The sequence below is a fragment of the Chiloscyllium plagiosum genome, unplaced genomic scaffold (genome assembly GCF_037043375.1).
Source record: "Chiloscyllium plagiosum isolate Xiang-an unplaced genomic scaffold, Cpla_swu_hap1 HiC_scaffold_36, whole genome shotgun sequence".
Lineage (NCBI taxonomy): Eukaryota > Metazoa > Chordata > Chondrichthyes > Orectolobiformes > Hemiscylliidae > Chiloscyllium > Chiloscyllium plagiosum.
The window spans coordinates 29,355,429-29,382,456 of record NW_028270174.1 but is presented as its reverse complement, the minus strand read 5'-3'; the positions used below and the strand labels follow the sequence as shown (position 1 = coordinate 29,382,456).

At 43.0% G+C, this 27,028-nt stretch overlaps 1 protein-coding gene across 1 annotated transcript in view; it reads left to right on the top strand.

The window, feature by feature from the left end:
- ugl (ureidoglycolate lyase) overlaps positions 1-27,028 on the top strand; it is a 72,578-nt gene that overhangs the window by 18,786 nt on the left and 26,764 nt on the right. Inside the window, exons 2-7 of the mRNA XM_087980056.1 lie at positions 147-332; positions 1,012-1,140; positions 9,490-9,708; positions 11,680-11,770; positions 17,152-17,228; positions 17,336-17,446. Coding sequence (XP_087836182.1) covers positions 306-332; positions 1,012-1,140; positions 9,490-9,708; positions 11,680-11,770; positions 17,152-17,228; positions 17,336-17,446 — 654 coding nt within the window. The 5' untranslated portion in view covers positions 147-305. The remainder of the gene's footprint in view (positions 1-146; positions 333-1,011; positions 1,141-9,489; positions 9,709-11,679; positions 11,771-17,151; positions 17,229-17,335; positions 17,447-27,028) is intronic.

Sequence of the window (27,028 nt, the reverse complement as noted above, 5' to 3'; positions counted from 1 at the left end):
ATCAAAGAGCATTGTTTCCAATTCATGGTGGTCGAAAATCTATCAGCAAATGTAGAAACTCTATCCAAAATGATGACACAAAGTGTTATATGGCATAATGTGTGTATCTATTAAATTCACAGCAATTTCTTCCATTTTATTTTTAGTTGAATTGTCATTGGCTGGAAATAAGTTAAGGTCAGATGATACCATCAGAGACTGAAGGTCATTGGACTCAGTTTGTGAAATGTAACAGATTAAACATAGAAAGTAAATGTAAACGCTGAATCAGCAATATCTCCCTGGTTCCGACAAGAAAACTGGTCATGGCAGCAACACTGCAACAAATTACTGTAAGTATGAAAAGCAGCTCATTTTAACTAATTCAAATGAATCAAGTCACAAGGTTTAAAGAGTTGCGGAGTTGTAGTCATTAACTAAAACAAACAGAAGTTATCTATTTGATAGGCTGCTGTTTCTAATGGCCATGAATGTCTTTGTACCTTGTGAAATTAAAGTGCCACACAGGTTAGACTTTACATGTTCATATAATCCGCCGTACATGGTAAAATGATTCTTTGGCATATACCATATTCTAAAGTGATCTCTAACACTTGCAGGCTCCTATTACTGCTAGTAGAGTAGTGTTTTAACTGGAGATAAGGTTTTAACATAGTCCTGATCCAAACTGGAATTTTTGTCCAATCGTGTCATTTAGTTTTATTTATTTAGATTCAGAGAAGATTCATAGATTCATTTAAACTTACCGTTCAGTCAGACAGAGAATCAGATTAATCAATCATGGGTCAAACCATGAGTAACTTTATTTATAAATGGAAATTATTCAATTGTGAGTTGTTTTAAAGTTGTTTTTAAATAATGTTATTTCTAATGATCCACTTGAACTTTAAAAAAATACAGTGCGCACACTTGTGAAGTGAGACGTTTGCTCTGTAAGAAAGATAGTTATATGCAATACATAATTTGCTTGAAATTGGTTACACTAAATTGAGCGCACTTGTTCTGTTGCAGACTGTAACTGGAGTGGAACTCGAGCCTCCTCCTCCATCTTTGAAGGTAGAATTCCAAACCCTTATGACACCAGAAGCGATCCAGTTCCTAGCAGAATTGGTCTCTACTTTTGATGCAGACGTTGATGAGGTACATTTATCTAGTGAGGGTGTGGTGGAGCTGGGGGGGTGGCCATGAGATATAACAATGTGTGAATACTTCAAATCATTGCTGGTGCATTGCCGTTTACCGGTTAGTTTGCTATTAGGTTGCATTGTCTTTTCCCTATAATAATGCTTTAACAATGACACTTCCACTTGAGGCAACAGCCTTTAGATTCAAACATACTGGCTGGAGTTCTCCCAGCCCCCAGAGGACATGTGTGTTGAAAAATCAATTGGATAAACATGGCGAGGTCAGAAAAATGAGACTCTGGATGTTTGGAAAAAAGTGCAATTTTGCATGCATGTTGGAACAATGAGATGAGAATCCTGCTGTTGGTGGGTAACAGGTCCTTTAGTATGCATTGGTGCCTCATTACTCCCTATTCCCACTGCATTTATATAGTGTTTTCTATTCTGTGACATGGCAGAGAGAAAATAGATGATGATAACTCAAACATGGCATTCGAAGTGACTACTTGGCAATTCCAGCTTGGCAATTCCAGCCTTCATTCCTGATGAAGGGCTTTTGCCCGAAACGTCGATTTCACTGCTCCTTGGATGCTGCCTGAACTGCTGTGCTCTTCCAGCACCACTAATCCAGCATCTGGTTTCCAGCATCTGCAGTCATTGTTTTTACCTACCTAATTCCAGCTTGTAGATTGTTTTCCCAGGTCTCAGCCTTGATCAGCAGATCTCAGGGTACACTCCACAGATAGCAATCACCTGCATTTCCCCCATCCCACCCTTGGAAATTGGCATTGAACACCGCCTCATTACATCATCATGGCACATCTCTGACTCATTTAGAATATAGTTATTCAATTCAGTCCTGCACATCACATTGTAATGAGCTGCCAGGTGTTGCTCACAATTTCACACACGCGTTTTCATGCATCAGGGCAGGGTGCGTCTCTGTTTGGTGTCTTATGATCAGATTCTTTCCCATCTGAAATTCTTTGCACAACTTCAAATTGCTGCTAGAAAAATGCCTTTTACTTACCATTCTTCTATTACACTGTAACTTTCGTGTTTTTCACTTCTGTGTCCAATTCTGGTCGCCACATTACCAAAAGGATATGGACGCTTTGGAGAGGGTGCAGAGAAGGTTTACGAGGATGTTGCCTGGTATGGAAGGTGCTAGCTATGAAAAAAGGTTGAGTAGGTTAGGTTTATTTTCAATAGAAAAAAGGAAATTGAGGGGGGACCTGATTGAGGTTTACAAAATCATGAAGGGTATGGACAGGGTGGAGAGAGACAAGCTTTTTCCCAGGATGAAGGATTCAATAACGAGAGGTCACGCTTTCAAGGTGAGAGATGGAAAGTTTAAGGGGGATACATGTGGCAAGTACTTCACACAGAGGGTGGTGGGCGTTTGGAACGCGTTGCCAGCAGAGGTGGTCGAGGCAGGCACAGTAGATTCATTTAAGATGCGTCTGGATAAATGCATGAGTAGGTGGGGAGCAGAGGGATACAGATGCTTAGGAATTGACTGACAGGTTTAGACAGTACATTTGGATCGGCTTAGGCTTAGAGGGCCGAAGGGCCTGTTCCTGGGCTGTAAATTTTCTTTGTTCTTTGTTTTTATGGACTTTATGCCATGTACGATTGTGTAGTTTGTGCTGTCCATGTAGCACCCTCGGTCCAGGAGGAACGCTGTCTCATTTTTACTGTATCAGTTGTATATGGTAGGAATGACAAATAAAAGCTACCTTACTTTACTCTCTAACTCTCATGCACTTCACCCCTAGTTGGATACTCGCAGTATTACTGTTGTGCCTAGTTGTGGTTTGCTGCGTCATTCAGAACGTATTTGCTCACAATGTCCCTGTCTTCTTGTGCCTTTTAGGGCAGGTACAAAGCCAGGCAAATTGCTATGGTTGTCAGCAGTGATCAACAAAGCAGGTGGGTGTGTTGCTGTAGGCACCACATGATGTTAGTCTCACAACTGCACTGTGTGCCAGCAAGCATGCTGTATGTGCAGCCAGCCTCAAGGTGTAAGGGGAGTAGTCCTGAGTTAAATCAAGATTGACTTTCATCAGTCAGGGAGGTCCCGGCACAGTCAGTCAATTGCAGCATCCAATCTCAGTTGAGGGCTTGGACACAGTCAGTTGGTTGCTTGGAGTTGAACAGAGTCAGGGGCTGTATATATCACTACAGTCCAGTGGGCAGTGGGCAGTCCTGCAGGCTCCTGTGCATCCAGTCCAGTGATTTGTAGGGAGTTGCTCAGAGGTCAGTCAAGGATCTGGTCACTCATCAGTCAGGCTGTCCTTCCAAGTCAGTAAGGAGGGTGGCCATGGTCAGTCCTGGGGGTCTGTTCACTGAATGTCAAGGCAGGTTATCAGGGCCAGCACTGTAGTAGGGAAATTGAGGAAGCCAGCTATAAAGTTTGGATGCAATGTGCCGGAAAGTAGGGGGTCAATAATTATAATGGGGACAGCTCGACATATAAGGGATGGATACAACAATACATTGGAGAACATGGGTTACTGAGGGAGAAGATGTCATCAATGGTAAGGTCCTAGGGAGTGTTGCTGAACAAAGAGACCTTGGAGTGCAGGTTCATAGCTCCTTGCAAGTGGAGTCGCAGGTAGATAGGATAGTGAAGAAGGCGTTTGGTATGCTTTCCTTTATTGGTCAGAGTATTGAATACAGGAGTTGGTAGGTCATGTTGCGGCTGTATAAGACATTGGTTAGGCCACTGTTGGAATATTGTGTGCAATTCTGGTCTCCTTCCTATTGGAAAGATGTTGTGAAACTTGAAAGGGTTCAGAAAAGATTTACAAGGATGTTGCCAGGGTTGGAGGTTATGAGCTACAGGGAGAGGCTGAACAGGCTGGGGCTGTTTTCCCTGGAGCACAGAGGCTGAGGGGTGACCTTATAGAGGTTTACAAAATTATGAGGGGCATGGATAGGGTAAATAGGCAAAGTCTTTTCCCTGGGGTCGGGGAATCCAGAAGTAGAGGGCATAGGTTTAGGGTGAGAGGGGAAAGATATAAAAGAGACCTATGGGGCAACTTTTTCATGCAAAGGGTGGTGCGTGTATGGAATGAACTGCCAGAGGAAGTGGTGGAGGCTTGTACAATTGCAACATTTAAGAGGCATTTGGATGGGTATTTGAATAGGAAGGGTTTGGAGGGATATGGGCCGGGTGTTGGCAGGTGGGACTAGATTGGGTTGGGATATCTGGTCGGCATGGATGGGTTGGACCGAAGGGTCTGTTTCCATGCTGTACATCTCTATGACTCTATGATCACCATTAGCTGGGTTTCAGTGGGCACTGTGCATCATGATGGTTGCCATGGCTATGTTGTGGCTCGGAGTTCAGGGGAGAATGTTGGAAGATGAAGATTTACATGAAAAGTTTGATTGAGAACTTGTAGAAACCCAGATGTGATGAGGTCAAGGAAGAAAGGAATGCAGATGTTTAGAGTGGGTCAGCCAGGTTACCAGACTGATTTTGCAACTCACTCTGCCAAGCATTACCATTGTGTTCTCATCACATTCCCAGCTGCATATTGGAAATGAAAATGGTGCTATCATACCTGGAATGGGCCAAGTAAGTGGTTTTCTTGTCTGATGACAGTTTCTACTTGTGAGTGATGGGAGTCTTTTTGGAGGCTATTTACATTAATCAGAACCTAGCACAGTACAAGTCACAGACATCCGTAATCATAGAATCCTGCATTTGAAAATCATGCAATGATCAATCACGTGGGATGCAAGTCCTGGCCAGAAATAATCAGAATGATCATAGTCATCTCCATGAAGCAGAATTAATCACAGACAACTTTGAAAGTGCCACCAATGGGCTGCATTCACAAAGACAGTCCCAGAAGTAACAAACTACACAAGGATGCAGACATGAATTCCTCTCAGCTTGAATTGTAAGTATTCACTGACTTATTCTTATACAATGTTACCTTTCTTGGATAGTGAGGGGTTGGAGTGAACAAGGTGTTATTAAATCTACCACACTTATGATCTGCTACTAAATTAATGTGACAGGGCTTGTGCTGAATACATCTAAATGAGGTTCAGTATATCAAAGGTTCATATTGAGTCGTTCTTTGGTCTTCCTTGTTGAAGTCCTCCATGTATGGAGCGCTATACTAAACTGAATTGTATGTGTTGCAAGTGCTGAATTCTCACATTACCAAGGACTTGCTATGAATCTGATATGCATCACATAGTTCACATAGTGGATCTAACCACAGCAGGAATTATTGAGAGTTGCATCAATGTATAATACTGTATGAAAATGGAATTAATTCTTTTAACATTGTCATCTTACAAATTTATGTAAATCACTTTTCCAAAGAGTGTGTTTTTCTCGTGAGTCTCGTTACTGTAAATGAACAATGTATGACACTTTTTACCCAATATTGGTTATCCTCTAACATGTTCTGCAGCTTAAAGCTGTCATTTTGTAAACAAGCCATTTGGATTTTTATGTTTGCATGAACCAAGGGTTAATGTTGATTCCCATGTAGCATAATTTGCATGTCATGCAATGATTACACCAGCAACTTTCTTAGCAATTATGAAATTAATATTTGTCCAATTGTAGTATATTCAAACTGAAATCAGTTGTTCTATGCTGAGACATATTACATCTTATCTCTTGGTGGTGGATAAAATCTACTTTAACATTTCAGAAATATTTTATTTACTGCTGTTTCAAGTTTAAGATGCAAAGTTATTTTGGTAATGAGGGTCTAGTTTAGTAATCCTATTCTACCTACTTTTTAAAAGCATAGTTTCTTAAAAGCATGCTGCCTCTCAGCGCCAGGGACCCAGGTTCGATTCCAGCCTCGGGCGACTGTCTGTGTGGAGTTTTCACATTCTCCCCGTGTCTGCGTGGGTTCCCTCCGGGTGCTCTGGTTTCCTCCCACAATCCAAAGATGTACAGGTTCGATGATTTGGCCATGCTAAGTTGCCGATAGTGTTCAGGGATATGTAGGTTAGGTGCATTAATCAGGGGTAAACGTAGTGTAATGGGGAATGGGTTTGGGTGTCTTTGGAGTGTCTGTGTGGATTTGTTGGGCTGAAGGGCCTGTTTCCACAGTGTAGGGATTCTATGATTCTATGATAATGCAGCCTGTAAGAAATGTGTAACTGCCCTTACTGATCTATAGCTGCTATTACATGGTGGAATGTAACAGCGCAATGTGACTGGCCATCCTTTTGGCAGCATGCATGGCATTTAATTGGCAGTTCCTAATGTTGGCACAGTTCATATTAATTATGTATCTTATAGAGCATTATTGGCTCATATTTGCATCCTGATACTTGGCAATGCAGTACATGGGAGGTCAGACATATCTCTGCCATGACAGAAAAGGTCAATGCTGGAAAAAGACTTACAATGGGGAGGGAAATGGGGGTAAGCTTCCCAGTTTTATGTGGTAAACTAAAACTAGAAGTAAAAATGGGAAATATATGTGAATGATATATTGAGTACTGCCATGCTATACATAACATTGGCTGGACTTTATATTAACTCTGCCTGGTGGGTTTTCAATCAGGGGTAAATGCCCAGCCCACAAACCCATCCCCTTGCCAACCCTGTGATCACCTCCTGATAGGGTTATATAAAAGGTCAGTTGTACTTGGTACCAAGTCCATTGACCTGAATAGTATGCTGTCCAATGCCATAATACAGATGGCATGGAGAGGCAGGCCATTTAAAAAAAACATGTTGGAATGGGCAGAAAGTGGATGGGGGGTGGGGCCAGGTTACTATCATTGCATCAGATGCAAACTCCAAACGTATTACCCCTCCTTCCTTTCTACCTGCTCTCTCTTTAGAACCCACCATTCTGTCTCCTTCACTATCCTCCCTTCCTTACCTTGGCCCAATCCTCCCTGCCCAATAACCTACTTATCTCACTGTGGGGAACGAATGGTCCTTCAACATGTTCATTCCTGCAGTCCAGGCAACACCCACAATCCAGCATTTGGTGGCACTGCCAGGACTACTGGGCCTGCCGTCCATTCAAAGGGCTCATTCTTCGTCCATTGGCTGCTGTTCCCTTTTGGTCTGGGGCGGGGAGTGAGGCAGGATATGCAAGAGAGTTCCAATTTGTCTTGAATTAATCCAGTACTGTGAATCTTCCAAATTTTATGAGGAAACAATGAGCAAGGGCAGGTATTTCACTAGAGAAATACAAAAATTGGGACAGATGGCCTATTTCCAGATCTTTCTATTTGACGTTATTGAGTTACCTGCAAGGATTTATGTGACTACAATTATTTTCTTATGTATTCTTTCAGAGGCTGTGGGCTTCATAGATTAGGTCATTATTTGTTACCCAAATCTAATTGCCCTTGGGAAGGTGATGGTGTGCCACATTGTTGAACCATTGCAGTCCATTTTGCGTATGAAGTCCTGCAGGCCTTTGGGAAGGGAGTTCAGGATTTTGACCCTGCAACATTGAAGCAGTGGGAATATATTTCCAAGTCAAGATGGTAAGTGGCTTGGAGGGGAACTTTGGTGGTGGTGTTCCCATGTTCCTGTTGCCTTTGTCCTTCTAGATAATTTAATTAGATTCCTTACAGTGCAGAAACAGGCCCTTCGGCCCAACAAGTCCACACCGACCCTCCAAAGAGTAACCCACCCAGACCCATTTCCCTCTGACTAACTTATGGACAATTTAGCATGGCCAATTCACCTGACCTGCACATCGTAGGACTGTGGGAGGAAACCAGAGCACCCGGAGGGAACCCACGCAGACACAGGGAGAATGTGCAAACTCCACACAGACGTCGCCCGAGGCTGGAATCGAACCTGGGACCCTGGTGCTGTGAGGCAGCAGTGCTAACCACTGAGCCACCACGCCGCCCTTTGTTTTCATGTATTTGGAAGGTGCTGTCTAAGACGCCTTGTTGAATTTCTGCAGTGCATCTTCTAGGTCGTATGTATTGCAAATTTTGAGCATTGGTGAAAGGAGTCCATGTTTGTGGATATGGTGTGATGAGGTTCTGTTTTTAGACTGTGAACCAGAGTGAGAGACAGAGATGGTAGAATAGCTTTCAGTTGTCTTTATTCAGAGAACTTTGCTGTTACTGGTTTTAAAGCTGATGCTACAGCAGGTTTATGAGCTTAAAGCTATCACATTGAGTGTAAGTGCCTTTCTTACACCATATCATAACAGACAGCTCATTAATATGATCAAACTTTTCAGGGTACAGTTGCCTGTTCATTGAAAAGTACTTGAAACTGACCCATTCAGATCAATACTTGAGAATTCTCTGTTCAGTCAAGTGGTTTAGAGCAAATGTAAACTCTCTGTGGTTACCTCCTGCTGTGTGCTCAAGGGTATTTACTATGTTAAACAGTCACACTTACCTGCTCTCTTTAGTTCCCTTTTCATTACTATTGTTGCCATTGGAAACTTTGATTCTGAGCTAAGGAAGTTTCCCTGATTCAATTAATTCTCCCCTTTTATTCTTTCCTGCCCTCTGGATATCTGCTGAACCCCACAATGTCAATCAGTCAACTGCTATTGTCTTAGATGCTATCAAGCTTCACAAGTGTTATTGGAGCTGCACCCATCCAGATTCAAGAGGTGGGGTGCTGGAAAAGCACAGCAGTTCAGGAAGCATCCGAGGAGCAGGAGAGTCAATATTTCGGGCATAAGCACTTCATCAGGAGTGAAGGACTTATGCCCGAAACGTCGACTCTCCTGCTCCTCAGATGCTGCCTGAACTGCTGTTATTTTTCAGTGCCACGCTTTTCAACTATGTTGCTCCAGCATCTGCAGACCTTACTTTCTCCTCCAGGCAAGTGGAGAACATTCCATCACTCTCCTATCTGTGGCTTGTTGGTGGTGGTCAGGCTTCGGAGAGACAGGAGGTGAGTTACTTACTGTGGGATCCTTAGCCTCTGACCTACTGTTGTAGACATTGTATTTATATGATTAGTCCAGTTCAGTTTCTGGTCAACCTCTGAGGAGCTTGATAATGGGGGATTCAGTGATGGCAATGTCACTGAAAGTCAAGAGGTAATGATTTGATTCTGTCTCATTGGGTATAATCATTGCCTGGCATTTGGATGTTGTGAATGTTACTTATCACTTTTCAGCCCAAGCCAGGATATTGACCAGGTCTTGCTGCATTTGCTGCTATGGACTGCTTTAGTATCTAAGGAATTATCCACCCTCTCTCCCACTTCCCAGGATGTCACAATGATCTGGGGTTTTCTGTAAGTATATTGTAAAGCAGCATCCTACCCACAATAGTTCAGTCAGCAGAAAAATGAACAAGTGAAATTATCCTGAAATCAATCGAGTGGTATTATTTAACTTGTATTCATTGAACACTTTATGTTGTGCAGATGTTACGGTTGAGAAGCATTACAAAGTTAGAACTGGATCGTCATGGCGGACTTCCTGAATTTTTGCCCCATACCTTACACATCCGAAAGGATGAATCCTGGAGAGTTGAACCAGTCCCTCGGAGGTTACAGAACAGGCACGTCGATCTTGGTGATGTGTCTCCAACCAACACTGAACATTTCACCAAGGCCTTATGTTCCAATGCACAGGGCATTCAGGTAAGATCTCTTACTCTTAGTTGTGATACTGTTAAGAATGAGAAAATAGTGCATCACATTTATAAGATTCTTAAAGAGTGATCTTTAGACAATTGTTATGGGAAGAGAACATCTTCCACATGAATAAACATTACTCTGTGTTACTTTATAAGAGAGTACATGAATGTTTTGCCCTCCTCATTCTACTGTTTCTGCTATGTCAAATCAAAGATCTTGAAATTTAACACTTAATTCTGCGCAAGATGTGAGTATCATCTGCTTTAAATTAGATGAGAAAATGCAAAATAGAAAGCCATTATGGAAGAGGAATTGCAGAAGGGACACGTGGTTCATTAATGTAATTAGTTTTCACATTAGTGTAAATTATTGGCCAAAGAGCTATGGAGAACTCTACTTCCCAGAATACCCCAGTCTTCTGAACCAAGGAGAAAACATGCTGACTACAACAGAAGGTGTAAAATAGAGGATAGAGTTTAAAAAATCAATTAAACTAAGATAAATGCTTTCCATTTTAATTATTTAAAAACACAAGAAAATCAAGAAATGTAACTTTCCCTTTGCAATAATTCACGAAGAAATGCCTAATTAATACTTGGACCATGTGTGAATTACAACAATCCCTCAATGTAGCTTTAATTGCTTTGATGTAATAATCTGGTGAAACCTTAGTTAGATTTCAGATTAAGTCTTGAAGTTACTCAGTTTCAAGTTCATCAAATCCTTTCCATTCAGGAACTAGTCAGCTCAAGTCCTAACACTCAAACTCAACATCAAGTAAAATTCGCCATTTGTCACATGGGCTTCTCGACATTCAGACTATGTGATATTCATGAGCAGGGTGGGAGAAAGTGAGGACTGCAGATGCTGGAGAGTCAGAGTTGAAAAGTGTGGCACTGGAAAAGCACAGCAGGTCAGGCAGCATCCTGATGAAAGGCTTATGCCCAAAACGTCGATCCTTATGCTCCTTGGATGCTGCCTGACCTACTATGCTTTTCCAGCGCCACACTTTTAGACTCCGATATTCATGAGCAGTTTTGGGCCTCATTTCTAAGGAAAGAAGAGCTGGCATTGGAGGGGGGTGCTGAGAAAGTGTACAAGAATGATCCTGGAATTGAAGGGCTTGTCATATGAGGAGCAGTTGAAGACTCTGGGTCTGTACTTGATGGAGTTTAGAAAGATGAGAGGGGAATTTGATTGAAATTTACAGGGTACTGAGAGGTCTGGGTAGAATGGAGAAGATGTGTCCACTAGTAGGCGGGACTAGGACAAAAGGGCACAGACTCAGATTGAAGAGAGGGCCCTTTGGAACTGAGATAGGAAAAATTTCTTCAGTCTGAGCATCGTCAATCTGGGGAGCTCATTGCTGCAGAGAGTTATGGAGGGCAAGTGGTTGAATGTATTTTAAGACTGAAAGGTTTCTGATCAGTATCAGGCTCAAAGTTTCATGGAGAAGGCAGGAGAATGGGGTTGAGAAGCATATCAGCCATGACTGAACAGCAGAGCAGACGCAATGGGCCGAATACCCTAATTCTATATCTTTTAGTCTTAAATACTTTATCCAGACAGAATTGTGAGCAGTGCTGTCATGTCTTCATCAAGTTGGTAAGGAAAAGTTGGAAAGGTTACTTTGTTAAACTTTCAATCTAACAGCATTTAAAGTTATGAAGCCATTGGCTAATTGATAACCTGGATAATGCCAGGTGTGTGAAATAAAATCTGAAAATATTCAGGTCAGATACCATCCATGGAGAGAGAAACAGAGTTAATATTTTAGGTCAATGATCTTGCATCAGAACTCTGGCTCAGGGTGAGTGGGTAAATCTGAATAGTGATGCATGCATATACAACTTTTATGTTAAGATTTAAGCAGGATAATGGTTAGAATTGCCTAAGTAAATCAAGCTCTCTTTATTATTTACTCTCCATTATAAGCTACAGAAATGGTTACTGTATTTTGATTTGTGTTTACAGACAGATTTTGATGATGGTCACTGTCCAACCTACTCTAATCAAATCCAAGGTCTTTTCAATGTATACAAGGCAGTTCACAATCAATTTCCAGGTAAGAATCCTGCTCCCATTTTGGGTCTTTTGATCTGATTTCTTTCTCAGTGGCCTAACAACAGCTATGGCACTCTTACAGACTTGAAATTTTCTTGCTCTCACTTTTGAAATGTGAATGGGAATGGGGGGTGGGGGATAGTGTTAAGTACCTCACTTATGAAGTGTTTTTAGATTAAGTGGAGTTTGTGTTACACAGCCATACTCATTTGCAATAAATAAATCAAATGGAGACTTGATGGCTGAAGCAGTTAAGCAAACTCATTTCCAAAATGCAAGAGTATAAAGACATAAGATATAATCAACTAAAATGTCTCTGGCCCCCTTCTAGCACAAAAAATAATGCTTTGGAAAAGAGCAAAATCCTTTGTGAATGTGCAATCCAGACTTGTCCCTCCCTTGAAAACAGATTAGATTACTTACAGTGTGGAAACAGACCCTTCGGCCCAACAAGTCCACATCGACCAGCCGAAGTGCAACCGACCCAGACCCATTCCTCTACATTTACCCCTGTCCCTAACACTACGGGCAATTTAGCATGGTCAATTCACCTAACCTGCACATTTTTGGACTGTGGGAGGAAACTGGAGCACCAGGAGGAAACCCCCGCAGACACGGGGAGAATGTGAAAACTCCACACAGTCAGTCTCCTGAGGTGGGAATTGAACCCGGGTCCTGGCGCTGTGAGCCAGCAGTGCTAACCACTGTGCCACCGTACCGCCCACTGCCACCGTGCCGCCCACCTTAAACTCTCCCACTCATTGAAGGAGTTCCACAAGGAATACATATCTGTGAAATATTCATAAACACCATAGCTTGCTTTTATCAAATTAATTTAGACCATAAGATATAGGAGCAGAATTAGGCCACTTGGACCATCGGGTCTAAAGGAAAATGAATTGTTTTTCAAATCAAAAATTGAATACAATAATATTTTGTCGCTTTAGGATGTTCTGTGGCCATTTTCTATTTGCTGAATGTATTACACAATATTAAAATATGTCCACACAGTTCATAATAATGAACAGAATGCCAGGGCCTGTTTTTCAATATTGACTCATTGACTGCAAAATGCTGAATTTGGTATTTTAAGTCCACATTCCTGAGGACAATGATTGTAACCCCTTTGAAATAAAATGACTCATTCACCTGTGTTGAAGATTATAATTGCTTCATTAATTTTGTATTGCTAAATGTGATTATCTCAGCCTTTTTAACTTTCTAATTGTGACTTACGTGCCAAGATCAATTATTGTATGCTGAAGTCCAATCTGTTACTGAACTGGTCATTTTCATTGGTTCTCAGTAACATTTTTCATGCGCATAATTTCTTTCAGTGAAGTTTTTTTGTCTTCATATTTATGAATAAACTTTGACAAGTTCAGTTTTAGATGCCATTAGATATTTGAACCCCATATTTGGCATTTACTTTAAAATATACAAGATTGCTTTATTGCAACTACTAGAGGCTAATTCTTACTGCACATTGAGTACAGGAGTTGAGAGAGCACAGCAGTTCAGCATCCGAGGAGCAGTAAAATCGACGTTTCAGGCAAAAGCCCTTCATCAGGAATAAAGGCATAGAGCCTGAAGCATGGAGAGATAAGCTAGAGGAGGGTGGGGGTGGGGAGAAAGTAGCATAGAGTACAATAGGTGAGTGGGGGAGGGGATGAAGGTGATAGGTCAGGGGCGGGAGAGGGTGGCGTGGATAGGTGGAAAAGAAGATAGGCAGGTAGGACAAGTCAAGGGGACAGTGCTGAGCTGGAAGTTTGGAACTAGGGTGAGGTGGGGGAAGGGGAAATGAGGAAACTGTTGAAGTCCACATTGATGCCCTGGGGTAGAAGTGTTCCGAGGCGGAATATGAGGCATTCTTCCTCCAGGCGTCTGGTGGTGAGGGAGCGGCGGTGAAGGAGGCCTAGGACCTCCATGTCCTTCATCAACTTCATCAACACATTCCACCCTGACCTTAAATTTACCTGGACCATCTCTGACACCTCTCTCCCCTTCCTGGACCTCTCCATCTCCATTAATGATGACCGACTTGACACTGACATTTTTTACAAACCCACCGACTCCCACAGCTACCTGGATTACACCTCTTCCCATCCTACCTCTTGCAAAAATGCCATCCCATATTCCCAATTCCTCCGTCTCTGCCATATCTGCTCCCAGGAGGACCAGTTCCATCACAGAACACACCAGATGGCCTCCTTCTTTAGAGACCGCAATTTCCCTTCCCACGTGGTTAAAGATGCCCTCCAACGCATCTCGCCCACATCCTGCACCTCCGCCCTCAGACCCCACCTCTCCAACCGTAACAAGGACAGAACGCCCCTAGTGCTCACCTTCCACCCTACCAACCTTCACATAAACCAAATCATCTGCCAACATTTCGGCCACCTCCAAAAAGACCCCACCACCAGGGATATATTTCCCTCCCGACCCCTTTCCGCCTTCCACAAAGACCATTCCCTCCGTGACTACCTGGTCAGGTCCATACCCCCCTACAAACCACCCTCCTATCCTGGCACTATCCCTTGCCACCGCAGGAACTGCAAAACCTGCGCCCACACGTCCTTCCTCACCTCCATCCAAGGCCCTAAAGGAGACTTCCACATCCATCAAAGTTTTACCTGCTCATCCACTAATATCATTTATTGTATCCGTTGCTCCTGATGTGATCTCCTCTACATTGGGGAAACTGGACACCTCCTAACAGAGCGCTTTAGATCTCCGGGACACCCGCACCAATCAACCACACCGCCCTGTGGCCCAACATTTCAACTCCCCCTCCCACTCTGCCGAGGACATGGAGGTCCTGGGCCTCCTTCACCGCCGATCCCTCACCACCAGACGCCTGGAGGAAGAATGCCTCATCTTCCGCCTCGGAACACTTCAACCCCAGGGCATCAATGTGGACTTCAACAGTTTCCTCGTTTCCCCTTCCCCCACCTCATCCTAGTTCCAAACTTCCAGCTCAGCACTGTCCCCTTGACATGTCCTACCTGCCTATCTTCTTTTCCCCCTATCCACTCCACCCTCCCCCGCCCCTGACCTATCACCTTCATCCCCTCCCCCACTCACCTATTGTACTCTATGCTACTTTCTCCCCACCCTCACCCTCCTCTAGCTTATCTCTCCACGCTTCAGGCTCTCTGCCTTTATTCCTGATGAAGGGCTTTTGCCCGAAACGTCGATTTTACTGCTCCTCAGATGCTGCCTGAACTGCTGTGCTCTTCCAGCACCACTAATCCAGAATCTGGTTTCCAGCATCTGCAGTCATTGTTTTTACCTACAGGAGTTAAGAGGTCATGTTGTGGCTGTACAGGACATTGGTTAAGCCACTGTTGGAATATTGCATGCAATCCTGGTCTCCTTCCTATTGGAAAGATGTTCTGAAATTTGAAAGGGTTCAGAAAAGATTTACAAGGATGTTGCCAGGGTTGGAGGGTTTGAGCTATAGGGAGAGGCTGAACAGGCTGGGGCTGTTTTCCCTGGAGTGTCGGAGGCTGAGGGGTGACCTTATAGAGGTTTACAAAATCATGAGGGGTATGTATAGGATAAATAGGCAAAATCTTTTCCTTGGGGTCGGGGAGTCCAGAACTAGAGGGCATAGGTTTAGGGTGAGAAGGGAAAGATATAAAAGAGACCTAAGGGGCAACCTTTTCATGCAGAGGGTGTTATGTGTATGGAATGAGCTGCCAGACGATGTGGTGGAGGCTGGTACAATTGCAACATTTAAGAGGCATTTGGATGGGTACATGAATAGGAAGGGTTTGGAGGGATATGAGCCAGGTGCTGGCAGGTGGGACTAGATTGGGTTGGGATATCTGGTCAGCATGGACGAGTTGGACCGAAGGGTCTGTTTCCGTGCTGTACATCTCTATGACTCTGAGTATTGTGAGTGTAAGGGTTGATCTGCGTCTTCCTGGACAATGGGAAGCAAAATATTATACCATGGGGCTCAGAAAATACTCAGAAATTGATTTCTGCCTGCAACTGAAAGAAATGGCATCACTGCCAGTGGGCTGCCTGGCACATACACACACACAGATTTGGCTGTAGGTAAGTGTTACGACACAGCAGTGAAACCTTCTGTTAATTAAACCAAACACCCAGAAAAGCTCACCTCGTAATCTGCTAAAATATGAGTGACAGAGAATTCCCAAATTCCACTATTTAAAGACAATAATATCAATTTATTTTTAACTCTAAAAGTGAATATTAAATAGCTATTCACAACTCTCAGCTCCCCCCCCCCCCCCACCTTTCTCTTAACTGCTTATTATCTGTAACAGTATGCTGTTCCAATAAGACACCTGTTAAAATTACATCAACTTAATTTCAAAACCACACAGCCGCTATCGTATTCTGTATCTTTCTTCTTCCGGCTGAAGGTCTCCCTGGATCGCCTTTCTTTTCACTGCGAGTATGTTTCATGTAAAAAAGTACCTTTGATAGAGAATGTTTCCTAATTTCTTGGAGAGCAAGGTGTTAGCTCTCCATGCATTGCTGACTTGACCAAATTTCAAAAGGTCCGCATTTTATGCCCCCCCAACATTGGATCATCTCATTGGTTCAATGTTGGCAAAACAATAAATTCAAACTTGATTGGGTTTTAGTATTCTGGGGCATAACTTAAACTGATTGGTTAAATTCAAATTGTTGTCAAAACAGCAACCAAATTTCAGGTATCCATTTCACAGCCAAATGTTACATATTTTCATTTTTCCAGTACACTCTGGGACTGCCATCTAATCATAACCACAGGTGCTTATAACCTCTCAGTTCAGAACAGCATTCCCTCTCTCTCTTAAAGGTATAGTGCACGCCTTCAACTTCATAATAGTAAGGAAACAAAGCGTTGGATAGTGGTAATGTTTGAGGGGGTGGGGTATGGAGGAAGAAGGGGGATAGGAGTTGGGGATTGGTATTGGCTTGGAGGTTTATGCCTGGAACAGGCAACTTAAAATGTTGGGAGTGGGGAACTGAGAGGACCCTTCCCCTCTCAGTATATTCACACTGATTGGAATCAATATCAGCCCTTCAGAGTTTAGTAGTTGGCCAATATTTTTGGTAAGTCTTAATAAAGTAGAAAATACTGGAAATAATCAACAGGACCTACACTTTTAATGAAGAGAATTTCAGAAACACGGTTAACATTTTACAACTGAGTAAAGGTAAGAAATGTAATAATTTCTGAGCAAGTGAAATGAGTGGGTCTGAAGAATAACAGTTGTGTGAGTTTTACCACATCACTCTTGTAGAAAAATGTAATGTCCTTCTATTGATGAAAAACTGTGATCATTTCCAGGTGTGAATTGCAGAAAGACAGCATTTAACAATACTGACATGGCAATAATACTTGAATTATATGTTTAGATGTACCGCCTATTTCAAAGGCCCCCATTCTAATGCTAAGGCCTAGAGCATGGAACATGGTCGAACACAACATGCTGGTATGTCTTCAGCTTATTGCTTGGGAAATAATCATTTTAAGACAGTCTGTTATTGTTTGCAGCATTCTACATTTACATGTGAATTATGCATTGATTGCAATCAACAGGTTAATGGAAGGGAGGTGCCTGGCCCTCTGTTTGACTTTGGATTATTGATGTACCATAATGGGCGAATTTTATTCGAAAATGAATGTGGTCCTTTCTTTTATTTGTCAAAGGTACGCTGCTATTTTTACTGTTAACATTCATTCTTCTATTGCAGTTTTTTATTATTATTGTTGTCTGCTAACCTTGCCCCCTTAACAGTAGCAGAAGTCATGTCTGACCACCAAGCCATTTGCATTGGAATACCTATGATGTAATGTTGTTGTCTTTTTGATAAAGAGATGTTGGCTTTGTATATGTTAATTACTCAAATATTCAGCATACTTAATTTATACTTTGCTAAGAGCAATGACAAATGGATGACGTTGTTTGAAATGAATAAAAAGCAGCTAATGCTGTTGAAGTTACAAGATACCAAGCAATGATTCGGAGATGCCGGTGTTGGACCGGGGTGGACAAAGTTAAAAATCACACATCACCACATTATAGTCCAACAGGTTTATTTGGAAGCACACCCCCCCCTGATGAACGAGCAGCGCTCTGAAAGCTAGTGCTTCCAAATAAACCTGTTGGACTATAACCTGGTGTTGTGTGATTTTTAACTTTGGATACTAAGCAAGGGAGAGGTCAATTGTAGTGCACTGCTGCTGGCATCGTGAAGATCAAATACTAGCATGGGATTGAACCTCGAATCTTCCTAATCTCTATGGTCCATATTGGGTGGAGCAGTAACATAATGAACCATCTGGGGTGCTCTCAAGTTTCTTTTCATGCAACACAGAGGTGGTTGTCACACACGAGAGACAGTATTAATGTTAGCTTCTGATTCTTAATGTAAGAGATAAGTGTCGAAAATGTCCTCACAGTTACAGATTAGGGATAAGACCATTTAAAAACAAAGAATCTGCACCAATGCAGCCTGTGCTGCATTTTGGGAAAGCAAATCTTAGCAGGACTTATACACTTAATGGTAAGGTCCTAGGGAGTGTTGCTGAACAAAGAGACCTTGGAGTGCAGGTTCATAGCTCCTTGAAAGTGGAGTCGCAGGTAGATAGGATAGTGAAGAAGGCATTTGGTATGCTTTCCTTTATTGGTCAGAGTATTGAGTACAGGAGTTGGGAGGTCATGTTGCGGCTGTACAGGACATTGGTTAGGCCACTGTTGGAATATTGCGTGCAGTTCTGGTCTCCTTCCTATCAGAAAGGTGTTGTGAAACTTGAAAGGGTTCAGAAAAGATTTACAAGGATGCTGCAATGGTTGGAAGATTTGAGCTATAGGGAGAGGCTGAACAAGCTGGGGCTGTTTCCCTGGAGTGTCGGAGGCTGAGGGGTGACCTTATAGAGGTTTACAAAATTATGAGGGGCGTGGATAGGGTAAATAGACAAAGTCTTTTCCCTGGGGTCGGGGAGTTCAGAAATAAAGGGCATAGGTTTAGGGTGAGAAGGGAAAGATGTAAAAGAGACCCAAGGAGCAAATCTTCACACGGAGGGTGGTACGTGTATGGAATGAGCTGCCGGAGGAAGTGGTGGAGGCTGGTACGATTGCAACATTTAAAAGTCATCTGGATGGGTATATGAATAGGAAGGGTTTGGAGGGATATGGGCCGGGTGTTGGCAGGTGGGACGAGATTGGGTTGGGATATCTGATTGGCATGGACGGGTTGGACCTAAGTGTCTGTTTCCGTGCTGTACATCTCTATGAATCTGCTTGGACCATATGGTACTTCACATATGGAAGCTCTGTCTGGTGTTTAGGGTGTAGGTTTGCTCACTGAGCTGTAGGTTTGATATCCAAACGTTTCATTACCTGGCTAGGTAACATCATCAGTGGCGACCTCCAAGTGAAACGAAGCTGTTGTCTCCTGCTTTCTATTTATATGTTTGTCCTGGATGGGGTTCCTGGGGTTTGTGGTGATGTCATTTCCTGTTTGTTTTCTGAGAGGTTGATAGATGGCATCTAGATCTATGTGTTTGTTTATGGCGTTGTGGTTGGAGTGCCAGGCCTCTAGGAATTCTCTGGCCTGTCTTTGCTTAGCCTGTCCCAGGATAGATGTGTAGTCCCAGTTGAAATGGTGGTTTTTTTCATCCATGTGTAAGGCTACGAGGGAGAGAGGATCATGTCTTTTTGTGGCTAGCTGGTGTTCGTGTATCCTGGTGGCTAACTTTCTTCCTGTTTGTCCTACATAGTGTTTGTGGCAGTCCTTGCATGGAATTTTGTAGATGACATTGGTTTTGTCCATGGGTTGTACTGGGTTTTTTAAGTTTGTTAGTTTTTGTTTGAGAGTGTTGGTGGGTTTGTGTGCTACTAGGATTCCGAGGGGTCTCAGTAGTCTGGCTGTCATTTCTGAAACTTCTTTGATGTATGGTAAGGTGGTTAGGGTTCCTGGCTGTGTTTGGTCTGCTTGTCATGGTTTGTTCTTGAGGAATCTGCGCACTGTATTATTTGAGTATCCGTTCTTCTTAAAAAGTCGTATACTCTTCTGTTTTCCGAAGTTCATCTGTGCTGCAGTGTATGGTGGCTCATTGGAATAGTGTTCTGATACAGCTTTGTTTGTGTGTGTTGGGATGGTTGCTGGTGTAGTTGAGTATTTGGTCAGTGTTTGTCGGTTTTCTGTATACGCAGGTTTGTAGTTCTCCCTTGTCCTTTCTTTCTAACTGTGATGTCCAGGAATGCAAGATTGTTGTCGGTTTCTTCCTCCTTGGTGAACTTTATGCCTGTAAGGGTGTTGTTGATGATGTTAAATGTCTCTTCTATCTTGTTTCGTTTTGTGATGACAAAGGTGTCATCTACGTAGCGGACCCAGATTTTTGGTTTGATGATTGGTAGGGCTGTTTGTTCTAGCCTTTGCATTACCATTTCTGCTATGAATCCTGAATCCTCAAACAAAAACTAACAAACTTAAAAGACCCAGTACAACCCATGGACAAAACCAACGTCATCTACAAAATTCCATGCAAGGACTGCCACAAACACTACATAGGACAAACAGGAAGAAAGTTAGCCACCAGGATACATGAACACCAGCTAGCCACAAAAAGACACAACCCTCTCTCCCTCGTAGCCCTACACATGGATGAAAAAAAACACTATTTCGACTGGGACAACACATCTATCCTGGGACAGACTAAGCAAAGACAGGCCAGACAATTCCTAGAGGCCTGGCACACCAACCACAATGCCATAAACAAACGCATAGATCTAGATGCCATCTGTCAACCCCTCAGAAAACGAACAGGAAATGACATCACCACAAACCCCAGGAACCCCATTCGGGAGAAAGATATAAATAGAAAGCAGGAGACAACAGCTTCGCTTCACTTGGAGGTCGCCACTGATGATGTTACCTAGCCAGGTAATGAAACGTCTGGATATCAAACCTACAGCTCAGTGAGCAAACCTACACCCTAAACCTCAACCTGAGCTACAAACCTTCACAAACCTTGCGTCTGTCTGGTGTCTCAGACAGATGTCACAAAACACTAGCATGCTCCAAGAACAGGTTATTTTTCCAGGGTCTTCGTCAATATTTATCTCTCGACCAATATAATAAAACCAGATTACCTAGTCATAACTATTTATGGGATCTTTCTTTATTCCAATTCGCTGCCTTTTTTCTTAAAATAATAGTAGTCAGCTCAGTTCAAAAGCTGTTCTTTGGCTATGAAAGCATTTTGGGCTTCCTGAGTTCATGAAAAGCACCAGATTATTACTAATTCTTCCTTTTTGTTGCAGTGCTGAACTCTGGGCCAGATCTGACTGAAAGAAGTAATTGTGTCTAAATGGCACAACCTTTCATTAATGTGCACGTTTGCGTGCAACTTGTTACAAGAAAGAGTTAGCACATCAATTGGGAATCACGACATGTTTCTGGCTGAATTGTGTTACTTTGTGCTGGTAGCTTCATAAAAATGGAACCCCTCATTTAACCTGTCTGAAATTTTTATAAAGTTGCGATTTTAGCACATTAACTGCAGATTAAGCTTGCCAAAAGATGTTATATCTTGAAATTAACAGAATAATTACACATTTAACAACATGATGATTGTTAAAGTCTGCAGCTAACTTCTCTGGCCAAGAATGTATGAGGAGCCAAGTCGGACACTAGTAGATCTATGACAGTGGGCAGTGGAGGGGTAATAGCTGCCAATGATCTGTCCCTCTTCTGCAGCTAAGTTCATGCCCAGGTGTTTTTGGAGAGGGAGCACACAGTGCTCCACAAATACTCACACTGCCTTTAGAGAGAGGTGGGCACTGCAGGGGGTAGACTGCTTAATCTCCCCTTCCAACTCCATTTTGATTTATCCCCCTTCCTCTCTCCATACCATTTCCTCAGCTTTGATGGTCTGCATTGATTTTAACCTTTGTATGTAAACAAATCAATTGGAAAGCATGAGTGATTTACTGGTTTTAGTGTTGGTTAATAAATGAAAAATACCAATGGTGATTTGGTGATGGGGCACAAAAAAAATTCAGTTGTGCGTAAGAGCTTTCTGGATGGAAGGATAAAAAAATGTGTGAGGTCTCATTGGTTCAAGTTGTGAAATGTTTATGAGATTTTTAAAATGTTAAATTTTACATTTTTTCCTTTTTATCTCCTTACTCAGTTTCTCAATTCACTGTCCCTTTCTGGTTCATTATTTCTTTGTGTCTGAAATGACGTTGAATTTACCCACTCCTGTTCACCCTCCTCCATCACCATTTCTCTGTTGATTTGTCAGAACTTAATCTTAATTGGCGATAGTGTTCGATTATTTGCCCTGTTGATCACCAAGGTTCCAGTAGAACATAGAACATTACAGCGCAGCACAGGCCCTTCGGCCCTCGATATTGCACCGACCTGTGAAACCAATCTGAAGCCCATCTAACCGACACTATTCCATTATTGTCCATATGTTTAGCCAATGACCATTTAAATGCTCTGAAAGTTGGCGAGTCTACTACTGTTGCAGGCAGGCTGTTCCACACCCCTACTACTCTCTGAGTAAAGAACCTACCTCTGACATCTGTCCTATATCTATCACCCCTCAATTTAAAACTATGTCCCCTCATGCTAGCCATCACCTTCCGAGGAAAACGGCTCTCACTGTCCACCCTGTCTAACCCTCTGATCATCTTGTATGTCTCTATTAAATCACCACTCAACCTTCTCCTCTCTAATGAAAACAGCCTCAAGTCCCTCAGCCTTTCCTCATAGGACCTTCCTTTCATATCAGGCAACATCCTGGTAAATCTCCTCTGCACCCTTTCCAACATTTCTACATCCTTTCTATAATGCAGCGACCAGAACTGTACGCGATATTCCAAGTGCGGCTGCACCAGAGTTTGTACAGCTGCAACATGGGTCTGAAACTCAATCCCTCTACCAATAAAAGTTAACACACTGTATGCCTTCTTAACAACCCTATCAACTTGAGTGGCAACTTTCAGGGATCTATGTACCTGGACACCGAGATGTCTCTGCTCATCCACACTATCAAGAAACTTACCATGAGCCCAGTACTCTGTATTCCTGTTACTCCTTCCAAAGTGAAAAGTCTCACACTTTTCTGCATTAAACTCCATTTGCCACCTCTCAGCCCAGCTCTGCAGCTTATCTATGTCCCTCTGTAACCTGCAATATCCTTCGGTACTGTCCACAACTCCACCGACTTTAGTGTCATCTGCAAATTTACGAACCCATCCTTCTATGCCCTCATCCGGGTCATTTATAAAAATGACAAACAGCAGGGGCCTCAAAACAGATCCTTGTGGTACACCACTAGTAACTGAACACTAGGATGTACATTTCCCATCAACCACCACCCTTTGTTTTTGTTCAGCTAGCCATTTACAGATCCAAACCGCTAAATCACCCTTAATCCTGTGCCTCTGTACTTTCTACAATAGCTCACCGTGAGGAACCTTATCAAACACTTTACTGAAAAACATATACACCACATCAACCACTTTACCTTCATCCACCTGGTTGGTCACCTTCTCAAAGAGTTAAATAAGATTTGTGAGGCACAACCTATCCTTCACAAAACCATGTTAACTATCCCTAATCAAATTATTCCTTTCTAGATGATTATAAATCCTATCTCTTATATTTCTTTCCAACAATTTACCCACAACCGAAGTTACGCTCACTGGTCTATAATTATCAGGGTTGTCTCTACTGCCCTTTTTGACCAAGGAGACAACATTTGCTATCCTTCAGTCTTCTGGCACTATTCCTGTAGATAATAACAACATAAAAATCTAAGTCAAACCTTCTACAATCTCCTTGCTAGCTTCCCAAAGAATCCTAGGATAAATCTCATCAGCCCTGAAGGTGTATCTATTTTCACACTTTCCAGAATTGCTAACACCTCCTCCATGTGAACCTCAATCCCATCTAGTCTAGTGGCCTGTATCTCAGTATTCTCCTCGACAACATTGTCTTTTTCCAGTGTGAATACTGACAAAAAATATTCATTTAGTGCCTCTCCTATCTCCTCGGACTCTATGCACAACTTCCCACTATGGCCCTTGACTGGCCCTAATCTTACTCTAGTAATTCTTTTTATTCCTGACATACTTATAGAAAGCTTTTTCTTTGATCCTACCTGCCAAAGGTTTCTCATGTTCCCTCCTGGCTCTTCTTAGCTCTCTCTTTAGGTCCTTCCTGGCTAACTTGTAACTCTCAAGCACCCTAACTAAGCCTTCACATCTCATCTTTACATTAGCCTTCTTCTTCCTCTTGACAAGAGATTCAATTCCTTTAGTAGACCATGGCTCCCTCACTCGACCACTTCCTCCCTGCCTGCCAGGTACATACTTATCAACGACACACAGTAGCTATTCCCTGAACAAGCTCCACATTTCAATTGTGCCCTTTCCCTGCAGTTTCCTTCCCTTTCCTATGCAACCCAAATCTTGCCTAATCACATCATAATTGCCTTTCCCCCAGCTATAACTCTTACCCTGCGGTATATACCTATCTGTTTCCATCACTAAAATAAACATAACCGAAAAGTGCTCACCTACCTCCAAATCTAACACCTGGCCAGGTTCATTACCCAGTACCCAGCCCCCGATGAATTAGTGTAAACCCTCCCGAAGAGCATTAGCAAATTTCCCCCCAGGATATCGGTACCCCTTTGGTTCAGGTGAAGACCATCCTGTTTGTGGAGGTCGCACCTACTCCAGAATGAGCCCCAATTATCCAGGCATCTGAATCCCTCCCTCCTGTACCATCTCTGTAGCCACGTGTTCAACTGTTCTCTCTCTCTATACCTCACCTCTATTGCACGTGGAATGGGTAACAAACCAGAGATAACAACTCTGTTTGTTCTACCTCTACGCTTCCACCCCAGCTCCCTGAATTTCTGCCTTACATCCCCATCCCTTTTCCTACCTATGTCTTTGGTGGTTATGTGGACCACGACATAGGTCTGCTCCCCCTTCCCCTCAAGAATCCCAAAAACACGATCTGAGACATCACGAACCCTGGCACCTGGGAGGCAACACACCAACCATGAGTCTCTCTTGTTCACACTGAATGTCCTATGTGTCCCCCTAACTGTGGAGTCCCCAATGACTAATGTTCTGCTCATCTCCCCGATTCCTTTCTGATCAACAGGGACAGACTCTGTGCCAGAGACTTGTACCCCATTGCTTACCCATGGTAAGTTGTTCCCCCCCAACAGTATCCAAAATGGTATACTTGTTATTGAGGGGAATGGCTTCAGGGGATCCCTGCAATGTCTGCCTGTTCTCTTTCCACCTCCTGACTGTAACCCATCTACCTTTAACCTGTACCTGAGGTGTGACTACCTCCCTGTAGCTACCCTTTATTACCTTCTCCGCCTTCCGAATGTTCCGAAGTTCATCCAGCCCCAGCTCCAGTTCCCTAAAGCGGTTTCCGATCAGCTGGAGTTGGGTGCACTTCCCTCAGATGAAGTCAGTGGGGACACTAGTGATGACTCTTACCTCCCACATCCTACAGGAGGAGCTTTCAACTGCCCTAGCATCCAATCCCACTGTTCTGAATTCCCAAACAGACTATCGAGGAAAAAAAACTAGTAATCTTACCAGTTCAGCAACTTTGAGAACAATTTTTTTTAACAATTGAAATGTGCATAAATAAATTTACCCAGACTGAGTAACAACCATCTTCTTCAAAATCTGGTCCATTGTCATATTTTTAACTAGATGCTGTTTCAGTTTCAATATTGGGAAGGCAATTGCCTAGTGGTATCATAACTAGACAATTAATCTAGAAGCTCAGATAATGTTCTGGGAACCCAGGTTCAAATCCCACCCAGTTTGAATTCAATGAAAATATATCTGCAATTAAAAATCTCCTGATGATCATTGTCGATCTGGATCCCTAACATCTTTTAGGGAAGGGACTCTGCCATCCCTACCTGGTCTGGCCTACATATGACTCCAGAGCCACAGCAATGTGGTTGACTCTCAAATGCCCTCTGAAATGATCTAGCTAAGAATCACACAACTCCAGGTTATAGTCCAACAGGTTTATTTGGAAGCACTAGCATTTGGAGTGCTGCTCCTTCATCAGGTGGTTGAAGGGGCAGTGCGCCGAAAGCTAGTGCTTCCAAATAAACCTGTTGGACTATAACCTGGTGTTGTGTGATTTGTAACTTTGTACACACCAATCTAACACCGGCAATTCTAAATCATGAAATCACCTACAAGCCATCCAGTTGAATCGATTGCTACAAAATCTCAACACAGAAATGAAACCAGACAATCTGACATTGACCTAGGCACTGGCCAAAATGGCCCGGTCCACCCTGCAAAACCCTCCTTTCTAATATCTAGTGCCAAAATTGGGAGAAGTGTCTCACAGCCTAATCAAGCCTGACATTGTCATACTCATGGAATAACTTACAGACAATGTCCCAGACACTACCATCATCATCCCAGGATATGTTCTGCCCCACTGACAGTACAGATCCAACAGAGATGGTGGCACACTGTGGAGTCACCCTGGGAGTCCTCAACATTGACTCTGCATCCCATTCACGTTAAACATGGACAAGAAAACTTCCTTCTGATTGTCAAGTACCATCCTCCCCCAGCTGATAAATCAGTACTCCTCCATGTTGACAACACTTCAAGGTTGCACAAAGGGTAGCAAGGGAACAAAATGTGCTCTGGAGGGGGGGATTTCAACATCTATCACCAAGAGTGGCTTGGCAACAGTACTACTGATCGAGCTGGTCAGTTCTTAAGGACATAGCTGCTGGAATGGGTCAGCAGCAGGTGGTGAGGGAACTAACAAGAAGGAAAAACATACTTAACCTCATCCTTACCAATCTGCCAGCTGCATATGCATTTTCCATGACAGTATCGGTAAGAGTGACCACCACATGGTCCTTGTGGAGACAAAGTCCTGCCTTCACACTGAGAATAACCTCCATCGTGTTGTGTGGCACACTATCACTGTGCTAAATGGGACAGACTTCTAACAGATCTAGCAACTCAAGACTGGGCCTCCATGAGGCACTGTGGGCCGTCAGCAGCAGTAGGATTGTACTCCAGCACAACCTGCAACCTCATGGCCCGGCATATCCCCCACTCAACCGTTACCATTAAGCCAGGGGATCAACCCTGGTTCAATGGAGAGTGGAAGAGGGCATACCAGGAGTAGCTCCAGGCATACCACAAATGAAGCATCAACCTTATGAAGCTACCAACCCAGATTA